The following is a 15,906-nucleotide window of genomic DNA, read 5'->3' as shown; positions in this document are numbered from 1 at the left end:
GGCTCATCTGCAGGCGTCTCTGTGTCACTGGCGGGAGGTGGGCAAGGGGGCATCTGCCCTTCGTGTCCCCCAGATGCATGTGTCCCTGCGGTCATCTCCACCTTAGCATCTCTGACTGCATCTCCCTGTTGGAGGGTAGCAGCGGTGGGTGCGAGCGTGGGTGCTGAGCTCCATCTGTTTCTGGCCCCAGGTGAGTGATGGCAGCCTGACAGTGACATCGGTCAGTCGGGAGGACAGAGGTGCCTACACCTGTCGAGCGTACAGCATTCAGGGGGAGGCTGTCCACACCACCCACCTGCTTGTCCAAGGTAGGAGCCATTTCCTCCGCCTCTCCACTCCCGGACGCGTGCGGGGATGTCCAGCCCGGCTGAGCTACGAAGGGCATTTTCCCAGGGCTCATCTGGGGCTAGGTGGAGGTGCAGGTGGCCATGAGGACCTGTGTGGGGCCCCTGTGTGCCGCCTGCTATCCTGGTCAGAGCTCCCGCACTGGCTGCCTGGGAGAGGGCCAGGCCCACAGGCCGTGGCCGGGCACCACATGGCGTGGCAGAGAGGCCCCTGCTGTGTGGGTTTCTGGTTTCTCCTTCTGTTCAGATAGCATCTCTACCATATCTCCGCCTCCCTGGGAGAGGAGACCTCCCTCGGGTCGTCTATCCATTAGTGACGGCATCAATAAATAAAGATAGAAACTCAATCCAAGCCCCAGACGTTTAAATAACACAGTGGGCATTTGGCAGAGCTGGGGTCTGTATAGTCAGCACAGGGAGATGCCAGTCTGCCCTGCCTGGAGCCTCAGAGTCCCCCAAGAGGGGCCAGGAACTGAGCAGGATAGGGCAGCGTCCAGGTCGGGGGGGTCTCCACCCTGTGCTGAGCTCGGCCCCCTGCTTAGCCTCCCCAGCCCTGCCTCCTGGAGGAACTCTGGGGTTGGGGGGTTGGTGGCGGCTGCATGCTCCTCCTGCCTATGAGTGTCGAGCAGCAACCAGGGCCAGAGGTCCCTCAGCAGCCTGGATGGAAGCTGTTCCCTCTCAGGGGAGACTTGGCCACAGCTGCCCTCTCTGTGCAGCCAGCACCAGGACTGTTGGACTTTCACCCTCTGCTTACTCCTCAGCCCCTGCACCCCCAGCTGCCCTCTTGATTTCTGATTGGGGAGCAGCATACGGCCCTGACTCCTTGAGACTGGAGTATTCCTTGCTCTAGATTTGAAAAGAGTTGCCTTTCTCCCTGCTGCATCTCTGGCTTGGGCTCTGCTGGGAGAAGGCGGGCAGGAAAGGGGTGTGTGTGGCGGCTGGTCTGGGGAGCTAGGTGCAGGGGCAGGGGCAGTGGACAGGATGCCTGAGCACAGACAGCATCTGGAAGCGTCTCCATGACAGCCGCCCCCATTGCAGGGTTCAGGACACCCCTTACTGAGGCACTGAGGGCTCCCAGGAGGCCTGGGTGCTGCTGCCGTCCCTGATCAGGCGAGGTGAGGTTTGTTCCCTGCTCTCCCCAGGGCCCCCTTTCATCGTCTCCCCTCCTGAGAACATCACCGTCAACATCTCCCAGGATGCTCTGCTCACCTGCCGGGCAGAGGCGTATCCGGGCAACCTCACCTACACCTGGTACTGGCAGGACGAGAACGTCTACTTTCAGAAGTGAGCGCCCTGCTCTGGCTTTTCAATGAGGTCGCTACCCTGGTCCCCACGGGCAGGGCCCCTGAGCAGAAATTGCATGGGCAGGCTGCCCACGGCTCCTGGAGCTGGGGGAGGTGGGCGATCTGGTTCGTGTGTCTCACATGCCAAGGCCAGGGTCTGCATGGAGGGGCCCTGGGGATGCCAGGGGCATGGGGTCTCCATGCCACATCTGGGGCAGTGATGGTGACTGTGTGTCTGTGGCAAGACCCCCTTCTGCTCACCCAAACCCCTGTCCCCGTGCCGCTTTGCAGTGACCTGAAGCTGAGGGTGCGCATCCTAATCGATGGGACCCTGATCATCTTCCGGGTGAAGCCAGAGGATGCCGGGAAGTACACCTGTGTGCCCAGCAACAGCCTGGGGCGCTCCCCCTCCGCCTCAGCGTACCTGACGGTGCAGTGTGAGTAGGGGTGCGGAGGAGCCTGGGTGGTGGGGCTTCCAGAAGGTTCTGGTGTTAGCCAGACTGTAGGCTGGAGGGTAGAAAAGACCAAGCATCATTTGGGGGTGTGTGGGTGGAGGAACGAATGAGGGAAAAAGGAGGGACGGCTGGAGACGAGGCCGAGGCCCTGGCCAGTCGGGGTGGACCAGCTCCTACTTCGTTGGCCAGGCGTCGCTGTTCAACCAGTGCATCTCATCAGCTCAGTGCAGGCTGCACTCAGGAAGACACCTTCGAGCAGTTCCTTCTGAATGGCGTTCCTCGGGCTGAAGGCTGGCCTGCACCTCTGTGGCCAGAACCAATTGCTCTCTGATGCTCTTTTCTCAGGTGTCTTACGGAGCATAGCCCAGGCCCACGCAGGGTTAGGTTTCTCCTAGCCTTACTCCCTGCCTTTCCACACCGTGTCTATGTCGGGGGTGATGTGCTGCAGCTCCTATGCCCACTCACTCTGGCTTCTGCAGCCTCTCCTCTTGGGTGGCTGGAGATCCAGATGAATGAGCTGCTCCTCACCCAGATGTTCGAGGGCTTTTGTGCAAGTACCACCATTCAGCTTGCTGATCTTTAATACTGAGCAGCCAGTTGCTTTCCCGCCCCCTGGCAAGCTGAGCCCTGAGACAGAGAAGGATGAGTAATGAGGAGTAATGTCCTCCTTTTGATTTGTGGATGGCCCTGTCACTCAGGCAACAAAGGCTGGCATTGTTGCTGTAGACAACAGACTCTCCCTCATTTGCCGGCTGGTGTGGGCGGATTGCTCACACCCAGTGACAGGGAGTGGCAGGGGTGAGAAGTGTAACAGTCTGGAGATGAGACTGGGGTCAGTGTATGAGCTGAGGACAAGTGGAGAATGGCTGGTGGCCCTGGAGGTGGAGCTGGTCCGACTGCTGCCCAGAGCTGGATGTGGACGTTCCACTATTGGCTGCGCCTGCTGAGCCCCGTTGGACCCCTAACCTTGCAGTCTCACCCTTTCCTCTCTATGGAGTGCATCGCCTCTCTGCTTCTGCCGTCAGCCACTTAAAGGACTTTTGGTGTGCTGTATCCCCAGGCCCAAGCTTTAGAGAGCCGTGAGGCCCAGGACAACAGATCTCGCTCCCCAGACCTGCAGCGGGAAAAAGCGAGTCGAGAAGTTATTCATACGTGACTTAGGATGTGCCCAAGCTGTGCTGGGGTGGGCAAGAACTGCAGGAAGGAGAGACCCGTCCACCACAAAGGTGCGCCCTGTCCCTCTGTGCTGGACGCAGGCTGTGCCACCTGGCACGGAGGTGGCCATGGTGGGGCAGGAGGAGCCAACAGGAGGTGGCCTTTGGAAGACGAGCTGGCCAGGATGAAGGCCCCTCCTCGAAGCCATAGGCCATCTGTCTTTCTGGAGACATGTTTTGGTTTTCCCTGTCTCTCCCCAGCGCCAGCGTCACCACCCACTCCCCCTTGTCCTTTTTCACCTCCTTCCTGTCTTCAAAGAAAATCCAGGGGGTTGAGATTTACAGGTGGGTGAGACAAGGATTTTTATTTCTGCTAAAAAGCAGTGTTCAGAGTATTTCCCATTCATAAACCCTTTGAAAACCTTGGAGAAAAAAAAAAAAAAACTCTACCATACAAAAGTAGGAAGCTATGTCTAAATATATAACTCGGCCTGGTATTTATGTAATGCTGTTCTCTGAAGAGCTCAAAATGCTTAAAAGATACCAGCTCATTCATCCTCACTGCCTTCCTAGTTCTGGATCCTTCTCCTCCGTAGCCCTCAGGGGAAATAGGGGAGTACTGAGAGGAGGTGACTCAGCCTGCATCACAAGAGGTGTGAGGTTCTTCTTGCTCCTCCAAGAGCCAGGGTCTTGCTCTGTCATCAAAGTTGGAGTGCAGTGGTGCCATCACGGCTTACTGCAGCCTCAAACTCTTGGGCTCAAGTGATCCCCCTGCCTCAACTTCCAGAGTAGCTGGGACCACAGGTGTGTGCCACCATGCCCAGATAATTCAAATTTTTTTTTTGGTAGAGTTGGAGTCTCACTAAATTGCCCAGGCTGGTCTTAAATTCCTAGCCTCAAGCAGTCCTCCCACCCCTGCCTCCAAAAGTGTTGAGATTACAGGTGTGGGCCACTGCACCTGGCCTGATTCTGCATTTCAACTGCAGAATCAGATGGGGAAACTGAATCTAAGGAAGGCTGGACAACCAGCAGAATGGGGAGGAAAAATATCCCCTTTGTGGTTAAGCCTATGATAGTGTTCTTCTTTTGGCTTAGGATGTAGAGAGGAGGTACTGCTTGTTGCTCAGAAGACTTTGGGATAAGGAGCTGTTGGGAAAGGGTGTGGGCAAATGCTGGCTTTGAGGCTCGGGGTCTAGGAACTGGGGGAAATGGGCACTGAGAGACCTCATTCAGTGGGTGAGGTCCATGGCAGAAGCATGATGGGCACTGAGGATGGGAGCAGGCTCAGACGTGCCTTTGAGTGCCTCCAGACATTCAGAACCGAAGTTCCGAGTACCTGGGCTGGTGCATGGGCTGCCTCCGGCCTGGATTCTCACCTTTCTTCCCTGTGTCTGTCTGCTTTCCCACCTGTGCTTCCTCTGTGCAGACCCAGCCCGTGTCCTCAACATGCCCCCTGTAATTTATGTGCCCGTGGGGATCCATGGCTACATCCGCTGCCCTGTGGATGCAGAACCACCAGCCACCGTGGTCAAGTGGAACAAGGACGGCCGCCCCCTGCAGGTCGAGAAGGTGCTAGAGAGATGCGTGTTGGGGGATGGAGTGAGGGCTCCCCCCAGTACTGTGATGCCACCTTGGGCTGTGGATTTCTGTCAGGACTCACCGCCCCTTCCAAAAGCCCTGGGCAAACAGAGAGCTGCTTCCGTAGGGGTCTCTGGTCTCTGGGGGTCTGTGGGTACCGCCCACCCCAGGCTGGAGCTGCATGCCATCCCACGTGCTGCCTGGCCCAGCTGGGACCCAGCCTGGGATGGAGCATGGAGTCTCTGACCAGCGTTCCCTGCTCTATCATCTGTGTCTGGCAGAACCTGGGTTGGACCCTGATGGAGGATGGCTCCATTCGAATTGAGGAGGCCACAGAGGAGGCTCTTGGCACTTACACCTGTGTGCCTTACAACACCCTGGGGACCATGGGCCAGTCTGCCCCTGCGAGGCTTGTCCTGAAGGTGAGGTCCTGGGGCTGTGACCGCCTCCATGAGCTGGGACCCTGGATCCCCGGCCTCATGAGGGTGCCTGTGCTTTCCTCCCCAGGACCCCCCCTATTTCACGGTGCTACCAGGCTGGGAGTACAGGCAGGAGGCCGGCCGGGAGCTGCTTATCCCCTGCGCGGCCGCGGGGGACCCCTTTCCTGTCATCACGTGGAGAAAGGTAGCTGGGCCCTGGAGCTCCTGGGGCTGCGGGGAGGTGTGAGGACACAGTGAGCAGTTCTATTCTGGACCTGCCCTGACCAGGCTGGATGCCGAGCAGTGAGCTGACCCTGAAGAGCAGCAGGCACTCAGGAGGAGGGGCAGCATGGGTGGGCTGGGGTCTCAGGCGCGTCCTTCCCATCCACTTCGGGCTTCTCTCCTCACCCCCATTTCTGTTCCTGCCCTCTTCCCTGCCCCTTGTTCACCAAGGTAGGGAAGCCCAGCAGAAGCAAGCACAGTGCCCTGCCCAGTGGGAGCCTGCAGTTCCGTGCCCTGAGTAAGGAGGACCACGGGGAGTGGGAATGTGTTGCCACCAACGTGGTCACGAGCATCACTGCCAGCACCCACCTCACCGTCATCGGTACGTGTCTGACAGGGCAGTGGGGCCAGAACAGGCTGGCTGGGGGTGGGGTGCTGGACGCTGGGGGCATCCCCTGGTGGCCACCGCACTCTTTGGGCATCCTTCCTAAGTCCGTCCAGCCCTGAGCCCCGAGTCTAGCACCTGCAGCCTTTGCCCCTGTGGGCTCTGTCAGGGAAGGGCAGCATGGCTCCTGTCCTCGGGGAGGTCTTTTTGGGGACAGGCCTGATGTCCACAGCAGCCCACCTGGGAAAGAGGTGGCTGTGTGGCTGGAAGGGACTGCAGAGCCTTTAAGGGCCTTAGGGAAAGCTGGAGGACTGGAATGAGGGAGACGGGGACTGTGCAGCATCTCAGATGAGGGCAGAGCTGAGACCTGCAGGCCAGGCCTGGCGTGCGGAGGCTGGGCAGGAGGAGGTTGCTGGTGTTCTGTGTCTGGGCGTTCCTGTTTCTGATTGCCCAAGGCGCGTGTCCCAGGACCTTCGCCTGGACCCTCTCAGCCTGTCCTGGGTCCTGATGGCTACAATCACAGTCACAGGCAACGCCTTTTGAGCCTTTACCACCAGTTTTAGGTTCCGTTCTAAGTGGTCTGCACAGCTCGTCCTTCACAACTCGGGAGGTGCGAGCTGAGCTTTCCCTAGTGTATGTTCCTCGAAGCAGAGGTTGGCGTGACCCGAACGCTTTCTCCGGTGTCACATGGTTAAGAAGTAGTGGATCCGGGAATTGAAGCCAGGATGAGGCTCCTGACTGCTGTGCTGTGCTGCCCACACGCCGGCATTGGGGTGTCTCCTGAGGCCAGAGAACCTTAACAGGAGGGGACTCTGTGGCTGTGCCTGCGACCTTAGGAGTGTTTCTGTGCTTACCAGAGAAGCACAGGATTTGGGCCAGGACGAGGAGGGCTCTGGTTTCTATTGGACCCATTCCTGATGCTATGTGATCTCCTAGTTGGACTAGACCGCACAGTGGGACAGACTTCCTGCTCCAACCCCACTAACCAGTAGGGTCAGGGGAGTCAGCACCTAAGAGCACCCCGTCGCCCCTATCCCTTCACTTGCAATATTGCGCTCCGCTGCCATGCGCTTCAGCCTCTCAGGTTCCCCACAGCGAGACGGTGGGCACCCAGCCACATGGCTGAGTTCTTTTCAGTCTGAGAGGTCTCCACTTGATCTCCAGGCACCAGCCCCCATGCCCCGGGCAGTGTCCGGGTCCAGGTCTCCATGACAACTGCCAACGTGTCCTGGGAACCAGGCTATGATGGAGGCTACGAGCAGACATTCTCAGTTTGGTACGGACCTCTGTGAGTCACCCCGGCATGCTTTGCTCTCTGCTTCTCCCCTCCCACATCTGCCTGCAGGCCATCCTGGGTGGGGGGAGGTAGGAGGAGGCTGCAGTTCCTGGCCCTGCATAGAGTGAGGTGGGTTGAGACAGTGATGAGGTCCTTGAGGGTGACGGGAGGGGTCTGAAGGGACTCTGGGCATGGCTGTGTCCCTGTGGCCTGAGGGGTCTGGGCCTCTCTGTGCCTTCTCCCTGCTCATCTACTGCCTCATTTTGTATCCTGCTTCATCCTCTGGATTCCTCTGGATTCCTCTGGAGCCTGGAAGAGACTTCTGCCCTTCAAGGGCTTTGTGAAATTGCCCAGCCTTAAGTGTAGAGTCTAGTTTTTAGAGCTTAAATTTTTTGTTGTATTTTTGTATTTGTAGTTTTTGTGGGTACATGGTACATATATTTATAGGTATGGGGTACATGAGATATTTTGATACAGGCAGGCAATGTGTAATAATCGCATCGAGGTAAAGGGGTATCCACCCCTCAAACATTTGTCCTCTGTGTTCCAACAATCCAGTTATACTCATAGTGATTGAAGAATGTATGATACATTATTGTTGATTGTAATCCTCTGTTGTGCTGGCAAATACCAGGTCTTACTGGTTCTTTCTCACTATGTTTTGTACGTGTTCACCCTCCCCACCTCCTGTGGTCTGGTTTTTATTCTGTCTCTTCCCCAGTGGCCACAGAAACTGGTGTGGAGGGGTGATGCTCACTTCCCGGCCTTGGGGTCAGCCCCTGCATTTTCTCTCTAGGACCATGTGTTTCTCGATTGTTTTCATTCCTCTGTTGTCAGTTTAGCCAGATGCAGTGATTTGAGATCTTTGCGCAAACCTTACGGTAGATAGAGATCTCAAAAATGTGCCAAGCGGGGTGAGGGCAGGAGGCACAGGAGGGGAGGAGACAGAAGCCTGGCTGACTCCTCCCATCCCCCCAGGGCTGCCCCTCCCCACACTCCTGTCTGAGTCAAGAGTGGCAGCCATCTACCCTGCCCCGGGTGTGACAGCCTTGAGCTAGGAGGGTGAGCCCCTCAGTGCCTTCTTTTAGACCTGTCTCGCCTGCACGTGTCTCTCCAGCCAAGCTAACTCGAGCCTGGGGAGGAGGAAAAGGCAGGTGCCAGAGGCAGCTCAGGGGGTTCAGGGAGACCCCTTTATCCACTTCTCAGCAGCAGGGGAAGTTGAGAGGGGAACCCGCCCTGTCTCCCATCACGGTGGTTCGGTGGCTACTTCTCAGACAGAGTGTCCTGGGTGTCTTGATTCTGAGTTGGAGAACTGCACCTAGATGATGGGAGTTGCAGCAGCTCACCTCCTATCCCTTTACTCTGTTCCTCCCGCAGCAGCGTGGGGGCCCTAACCAGCCTGCCCGGTGGCTGCTGCGAGACTGGTGCTGCTCAGTGCCTTGGTGGCCAGGGTGGGACATTTGGTGTGGCCAAGCTGTCATTGGAGATGCCTGGGTGGGAGGTCTGGACATCCGACGGGGGGCTCAGGCGTGGACTGGGGCTCCCCTGCTGCCTGCAGCGCTGCTCCACGCTGCTGTTCGTCTGCACTGCTTTTCCACACGTGGCTCCGCTGCTTTGTTGCCTGGGGCAGGGAAGGGCGGGGCCGAGGTGGGGATGTCTCCTTTCTTTCTGCCTGCCTCTAACTCTGTGTACTGACTCCGACGTTTGGCGCCGGCTTCTTTTTGTTCTGCTTTCTGCTGCCTCAGTTCACCCTCCTGGGTTAGTGAGCCAGGAGCCTGGGAGCGGGTCCTGGAGGGCACCCACCAGGTTACAGCTCAGGGCTGCAAGGAGAGGGCCAGTCCCACAGGACCATGTCTCCTCCTTGTGGTGACGTGGCGGCACTGCACCCATAGCCCACTGGCTTTGCTGGGAGTTGGGAGCTTGTGGAACAAGGGAACACCCTCGGCCCTGTCTTCCTACTCTCCATGCATAGTGTGACCTTCCTGATGTGACTTCCAACCCTTATGGCCTTAGGGATCCTGGCCCCACTGTGGGGAAACCCCTGGTCATTGTGGTCTTATACCCCGGACATCTCAGATGACTCAAGTCTGATTGGATGAATGAGCCCTGTGGGTTACCCGAGGCCCTACTTTGGCTGTCCCTGGGGGTGTGTGCAGCCAGGTCCCCCGGGCTCCTTCCCTCATCCCACCACTGTTGAACTGCTTCTCCCCACACCCCAGTGTCCTTACTCTCCCCAGGCAGAGCTTGTTCTTAGGGTTTTGACCAGGGTGGGATTCTGCTAGTGCAGCTGGTAATCAATTGGACCAGTGTGCTGAGCATGACTTGCACCTAAAGGCCCCTTTGGTAGAAAAGGTGCCAGCTGCGGTTGGTCACCCGGCATCAGGAGGATTGGCACAGTCAAAGCTGGGCAGGTCATCCACTCTGGGCCATGCCCTCTTCTTGCCCTTGAACCTGGGAACGCCAGGCCCACCAGTTCCTTCTCCCTGAGCACCCTGCATGCACCCTCTTCTCTCCAGTGTAACCCACCCCGCCCCTCGTCCCCTATCCTGTCTCTCTCTTTTGGCCAGGATGAAGCGGGCACAGTTTGGGCCCCATGACTGGCTGTCCTTGCCAGTGCCGCCAGGACCCAGCTGGTTGCTGGTGGATACCCTGGAGCCTGAGACAGCGTACCAGTTCAGCGTCCTGGCCCAGAACAAGCTGGGAACCAGCGCCTTCAGTGAGGTGGTCACTGTGAACACTTTAGGTGAGGGCCCGGGGTGGGATGTTGGGAGCCGGGGTTGTAGAGGTGGTGGGGGCAGTGGCCCAGGCAGCTAGCAGTTGGTTTCCTGCGTGCCGGGTACCTTGCTGAGTGTTCCACGGAGCCATGCTGTCTGATCTCCCCGTGAGGATTTGTTGTGGCCTCTGTGGGGTTTGCTGGCCCCGCATCAGAGTGCTGTTGGCCGAGTTCCTGTTGCTTTTTCAGATGGAAGAAAGACACTTAGAATTTTCTCTTTCCTTGTCAGGCCACGTGTTTGCCACTTCTGTGGCTTTCAGGGGAGATTGGGCATCCTTCCTCCTTGACAGCGCCTGCTGGTTCTTGCCTTTGGCCCCAGCCTCACTGGGCGGTAGGCATGTGGCTGCCTCCCACTGTGGAGTCTTCCCAGTCACCTTCCTGGAGGCAGTCTCATACTCCTCCCTGCCTGGCGACAGTTGTGTTTGCTCTGCTCTGGAGCCAGAGAAAGGGCCGCTGTGAACAGGCTTTTCCTAGGTGGTGTGGGTGGCCCGACTCCAGCCCCTTTCCCAGAATTCGCTCCTGAGCTTCCGCCAAGGTAGACAGCAGTCTGGGATGCTCACCTCCAGTCCTTGGCACCTCTGTGGGGCCTCATGTTGACCCCAAGCCCCGGCCAAGAAGGGAATGGAAGGAGCGACTGCTGTGCTGTGAGAAAGAAGATATCCCTAGCTCCCTGGAAGAGCACAGGAGATACTTTGATAACATTTAATTATTCCTCCTTCTCCATAGTTCCCATTTCTCTTCCCTTTCGCAGTACACGATTCCTTCATGTATGCTCTTTAGACGTACTCTGAAGACAGAACCCTGAAGCCCTGGGCCCCCAGGCCCTGACTCTGCTTCCCTCTGGGCCCTGACGTGTGCACGGGAATGTGGGAGTGTGGCAGCCGCCCTGGGCCTTGCTGATGCGCTATGGTTCTTCTCCCTCCCCTGCCGCAGCATTCCCTATTACAACTCCAGAACCCCTGGTGCTGGTCACCCCACCGAGGTGCCTCATAGCCAATCGGACTCAGCAGGGTGTGCTCCTGTCCTGGCTTCCGCCTGCCAACCACAGCTTTCCCATCGACCGCTACATCATGGAGTTCCGCGTCGGGGAGCGCTGGGAGATGCTGGACGATGCCATCCCCGGCACTGATGGAGAGTTCTTTGCCAAGGATCTGTCACAGGTGAGGGCCTTGCTCTTCCTTGCTGCTGCTTCCCAAATCCTGGAAGTGACAAGACTCCAGAGGCACTGGAAGCTTTGAGTGACCAACTTTGGGTGTGTGAGGCCAGCCACATACTGTACCTCCTCACCACTGGTCCTGGGTTCTCCCAGACTCGCTACCAAGGCCTGGACTCCTCAGATCATGATCCACAGGCTTGGGGCCAGCTCCGGGGCAGCAGGGACCTGTGTTCTATTGAGGGCCTCAGCACCGCCACAAACTGGGCAGGGCAGGCTGAGAGGCCAGCAGGCATAATCAGAGCACTGACCCCAGCCCCTTGCTAAGCCTAACCTGGGATGGGCAGAGAAATTCCAAGAAGAATTCTCTTCTAGGTTTGTCCAAGGAAGGACCCCATCTCCAATAATTTAGAGTCCCTGGAGGAAAGTGCATTATCCGTTTTTCCAGTAGCCCTGTTAAACTTGGATATCTAGCTGGGGAGAGGAAGCAGCTGGTTTCGTAAGATACAATCTCATCTATCTTTCTGTCTTCCTTCCTGGACACTTATTTATTAATAGTGGTTGCTGGAGTGGGCTCCCAGTGGCCCTGGAGAGCCTGTTGTACATATCTCTTCCCAGCGCTTTTGGTGACCTCACATTTGTAGCTTGAAGTCAGCCATTGTAAGAGTGTTTACACCATAGCAATTGGCCAGTGCTACCATCACTTAGCATTAGACACTTAGCAGTCCTCTCGTGCTTTGGGCACCCTGCCCTTTGCAAGGCTGTGTGCAGGATGAGTGTTTGTGGGGATAGTGGTCATCTCAGGTCCCTCGGCTGACTGGGTATTGTCCCTGGTGCTGTAGGACACGTGGTACGAGTTCCGGGTTCTGGCCGTCATGCAGGATCTGATCAGCGAGCCCAGCAACATCGCCGGCGTCTCCAGCACAGGTATTTTGGGTTGAGGGTGCTCTTGCAACTCTAGGGACGTAAGCCCCAGAGCTGCATGGGGGTCGTTTTGTGAAATAGCGACTCCACAAGGAGAGGCTGGATTGGAAACTAAGGAGGTGCCTGGTTGCAGCAGCTGTGTGAGTCGTAGCCTTTCTTAAGCCCACCAAACCCATATTTCCATGATGCGTGCTATTTCGTGAAGCTCAGAAGCTGAGTTTCTGACACTTGTATAAGACAGCCACAGAAATAAATTCAACTAATCGTCTCATTATAGTAGTCAAAAAGGACTTGATTGAAGTGCTATTTGCTGTACATTTTCAGTTTCCTCTTGTGGGGGAGGGGCTGTGAATCGGAGGAAACAACAGGTCAACCATGTTTATCGAATGCTTGTGACAGACTTCTTTCTAATTATGTGGGTTTTATTGGGAAAATTGTTGTTTGGTGTTTTCCTCCCTTCCTTCCTCTCTCTAGATTTTTAAGGCTAAACAAAGCCAACCCCCTAGCATTTTCTCCATTTATCTTTCTTTCTCTTGGCCATGGTCCCATTTCTACACATCTTCTCTCCAGCTATAGTTCCTAAGACATAGCAGGGTTCCTCTGCCAGTGAAGGGGTGTCCTTGGTACGGAAAAAGGCTCTTGCTTATAAGCAAGTGATGGCATCATTTCCTTGGGCACTGCTCACCCAGAGACTCCTGGGAACAGGTGGCAGCAACCTCGTCTGAGGAGCTCATGCGGCAGGACTTGTAGAGTTGGGGAAGTGCTGGCGTGGACACACTGCAGGGAGCATGAGAGCAGGGGTGGGTGTGGAGTGCGATTTCTGCTTTATACATTAGGCACCAACGGGCTTTAAAAAAACAAAGTTGTGTCCTACAGGTAGCAGAACCCACAGTCCTTCATGACTTCTCTCCGGGGAATAGACCCAGAGTTAGAGGAACAGGGATGAGAGCTTGCAGCTAAGGCTGGAGCTGAAGAAGGGGTGTTGTGTGGGCCCACCCCTGACAATTCTCTGCTCAGTAGCTCTCTGCCAGTTCCTGGCAGGAAATGTGCCTCATCAGACCCTTCCACATGGGAGAAGGAGGAGGCAGCAGCCTCAGCATTCCCTGTATTAGGTCCCCCATTTCCAAAGGCTGTAGCTTTCATTTTCCCCTCAGACAATCAGCATCATCTGGATTATTTTTATCCATTATTACTATCAATGCAGCAATGAATTCTGGCCAAATACATTACAATCTATTGATTTTGCCTTTGCTGAACCTAAGCAGTGGCACTTACATAACTTTCCAATGAGTATAAGAAGGTAGGCTGGGGTCTGGTCTTGGCTCAGTCATAACGAGCTCTGTGGACTTGGGCAGGAAAGGAGGACGTTCAGTTCTTTACAGTGAAACAAGAGATTTGGCTCCATCTCTGCTGTCCCTGCCAGCTCTAGGGTACTTCCGTACCTGAGATGACCAGGGTGCGAATCTTCAGGACATTGCATGCCTGTGCTAGAAGGGGTTAAATACATTTGGATCTGAATTTTGTAGTAATAATCCCTCTTCCTGCGGTAGTATTTTATCCTCAAGTTGCCTTCACACCTGGGCTCTCCTTTTGTAGAGACAGCGTGGTGTGAGGCAGGAAATCCCAGACTGGGAGCAGGCAGCTGCATTCTGGTTTGGGCACTGATGGCAATATTCACATAAGCAGGTCTCGCCAACTCAGCGGATCAGAGCCCTTTCATTTAGAGAATGAGAACAGTATGTGTGCTCTGTGTACCTCATGGGGTTAACATGAGAAGAACTGATAACGTGCGTGAAGGTACTTTGCAGAAGGCAGAACCCTAGATAAGTATAGATTACTCTTGAAGTCATCATCCCCATGGGGGTAGGCATAGATGTTTTTTTCTTTATACCCTCTGGAGAGATTGACTTCTGTAGTCTCTCCTATCTTCTTCCTCTTCGTGACACCATCCAGACCTCCTCAGTGCTAGAGTTCAGCTTGGAGCCTGAGCCTTGATACTGTCTGTTCTACAAAGGCAGGGTGAAACACTTGGGGACTGAAGGTCGGAGCAGGTGAGGTCCCGGGGAAGGATGGGCTCATGAGTGCTCCCCACCTTCCCTGCAGACATCTTCCCGCAGCCGGACCTGACCGAGGACGGGCTGGCGCGGCCTGTGCTGGCGGGAATCGTAGCTACCATCTGCTTCTTGGCAGCTGCCATCCTGTTCAGCACCCTGGCTGCCTGCTTTGTCAACAAGCAGCGCAAGCGTAAGCTCAAGCGCAAAAAAGGTGGGTGTCTGTCCCCTTCCCCTGCTCTCCCTGGTCCGGTTTCAAAAGCTCCCCATCAAGAGAGATGGACCAATTTTAGCATGCCCCCCCCCTTGGAAATAGGGACATTGAGATCTTGTGGGTAGAGCTGCCAGTGAGGCTTGATTTGAAGGTGGGAGTAAGAAGCAGGGGTGTCGGGGAGAGGCTGCTGGGGCCCAAGCTAACATGAAGGCAGGGGCCAAAGGTGCCCCCTGTGAGCAGCTCCTTCCCCGCGCGGCGGCGCTCCGGGGCCCTGTCAGCTCCTTCCCCGCGCGGCGGCGCTGCGAGGCCCTGTCAGCTCCTTCCCCGCGCGGCGGCGCTCCGGGGCCCTGTCAGCTCCTTCCCCGCGCGGCGGCGCTCCGGGGCCCTGTCAGCTCCTTCCCCGCGCGGCGGCGCTCCGGGGCCCTGTCAGCTCCTTCCCCGCGCGGCGGCGCTCCGGGGCCCTGTCAGCTCCTTCCCCGCGCGGCGGCGCTCCGGGGCCCTGTCAGCTCCTTCCCCGCGCGGCGGCGCTGCGGGGCCCTGTCAGCTCCTTCCCCGCGCGGCGGCGCTCCGGGGCCCTGTCAGCTCCTTCCCCGCGCGGCGGCGCTCCGGGGCCCTGTCAGCTCCTTCCCCGCGCGGCGGCGCTCCGGGGCCCTGTCAGCTCCTTCCCCGCGCGGCGGCGCTCCGGGGCCCTGTCAGCTCCTTCCCCGCGCGGCGGCGCTCCGGGGCCCTGTCAGCTCCTTCCCCGCGCGGCGGCGCTCCGGGGCCCTGTCAGCTCCTTCCCCGCGCGGCGGCGCTCCGGGGCCCTGTCAGCTCCTTCCCCGCGCGGCGGCGCTCCGGGGCCCTGTCAGCTCCTTCCCCGCGCGGCGGCGCTGCGGGGCCCTGTCAGCTCCTTCCCCGCGCGGCGGCGCTCCGGGGCCCTGTCAGCTCCTTCCCCGCGCGGCGGCGCTGCGGGGCCCTGTCAGCTCCTTCCCCGCGCGGCGGCGCTCCGGGGCCCTGTCAGCTCCTTCCCCGCGCGGCGGCGCTGCGGGGCCCTGTCAGCTCCTTCCCCGCGCGGCGGCGCTCCGGGGCCCTGTCAGCTCCTTCCCCGCGCGGCGGCGCTCCGGGGCCCTGTCAGCTCCTTCCCCGCGCGGCGGCGCTCCGGGGCCCTGTCAGCTCCTTCCCCGCGCGGCGGCGCTCCGGGGCCCTGTCAGCTCCTTCCCCGCGCGGCGGCGCTCCGGGGCCCTGTCAGCTCCTTCCCCGCGCGGCGGCGCTCCGGGGCCCTGTCAGCTCCTTCCCCGCGCGGCGGCGCTCCGGGGCCCTGTCAGCTCCTTCCCCGCGCGGCGGCGCTCCGGGGCCCTGTCAGCTCCTTCCCCGCGCGGCGGTGCTCCTGCCCTGTCAGCTCCTTTCCCGCGCGGCGGTGCTCCTGCCCTGTCAGCTCCTTCCCCGTGCGGCGGCGCTCCGGGGCCCTGTCAGCTCCTTCCCCGCGCGGCGGCGCTCCGGGGCCCTGTCAGCTCCTTCCCCGCGCGGCGGTGCTCCTGCCCTGTCAGCTCCTTTCCCGCGCGGCGGCGCTCCGGGGCCCTGTCAGCTCCTTCCCCGCGCGGCGGTGCTCCTGCCCTGTCAGCTCCTTCCCCGCGCGGCGGCGCTGCGGGGCCCTGTCAGCTCCTTCCCCGCGCGGCGGCGCTCCGGGGCCCTGTCA

The 15,906-nt window shown here is 58.4% G+C and overlaps 1 protein-coding gene across 15 annotated transcripts in view; it reads left to right on the top strand.

Moving 5' to 3' along the window:
* The window catches only part of IGSF9B (immunoglobulin superfamily member 9B), a 59,628-nt gene that overhangs the window by 18,882 nt on the left and 24,840 nt on the right, over nucleotides 1-15,906 (top strand). For 12 of the 15 annotated variants that reach the window (XR_013404447.1, XR_003722859.2, XR_001439805.3 and 9 more), the window contains 12 exons: nucleotides 191-308; nucleotides 1,487-1,628; nucleotides 1,919-2,064; nucleotides 4,663-4,805; nucleotides 5,096-5,236; nucleotides 5,322-5,438; nucleotides 5,687-5,837; nucleotides 7,005-7,128; nucleotides 9,684-9,859; nucleotides 10,823-11,049; nucleotides 11,885-11,969; nucleotides 14,070-14,231. Coding sequence is in view for 8 of the 15 variants with exons in the window: in XM_015116170.3 (XP_014971656.2) it covers nucleotides 191-308; nucleotides 1,487-1,628; nucleotides 1,919-2,064; nucleotides 4,663-4,805; nucleotides 5,096-5,236; nucleotides 5,322-5,438; nucleotides 5,687-5,837; nucleotides 7,005-7,128; nucleotides 9,684-9,859; nucleotides 10,823-11,049; nucleotides 11,885-11,969; nucleotides 14,070-14,231 (1,732 nt within the window). In the remaining 7 variants the exon portion in view is untranslated. The remainder of the gene's footprint in view (nucleotides 1-190; nucleotides 309-1,486; nucleotides 1,629-1,918; nucleotides 2,065-4,662; nucleotides 4,806-5,095; nucleotides 5,237-5,321; nucleotides 5,439-5,686; nucleotides 5,838-7,004; nucleotides 7,129-9,683; nucleotides 9,860-10,822; nucleotides 11,050-11,884; nucleotides 11,970-14,069; nucleotides 14,232-15,906) is intronic. The other 3 variants (XM_015116171.3, XM_077964715.1, XM_077964716.1) reach the window with 1 other exon arrangement.

The sequence above is a fragment of the Macaca mulatta genome, chromosome 14 (assembly GCF_049350105.2).
Source record: "Macaca mulatta isolate MMU2019108-1 chromosome 14, T2T-MMU8v2.0, whole genome shotgun sequence".
Classification (NCBI taxonomy): Eukaryota; Metazoa; Chordata; class Mammalia; order Primates; family Cercopithecidae; genus Macaca; species Macaca mulatta.
The sequence above is the reverse complement of the archived record's forward strand: the minus strand, read 5'-3'. Positions and strand labels throughout refer to the sequence as shown.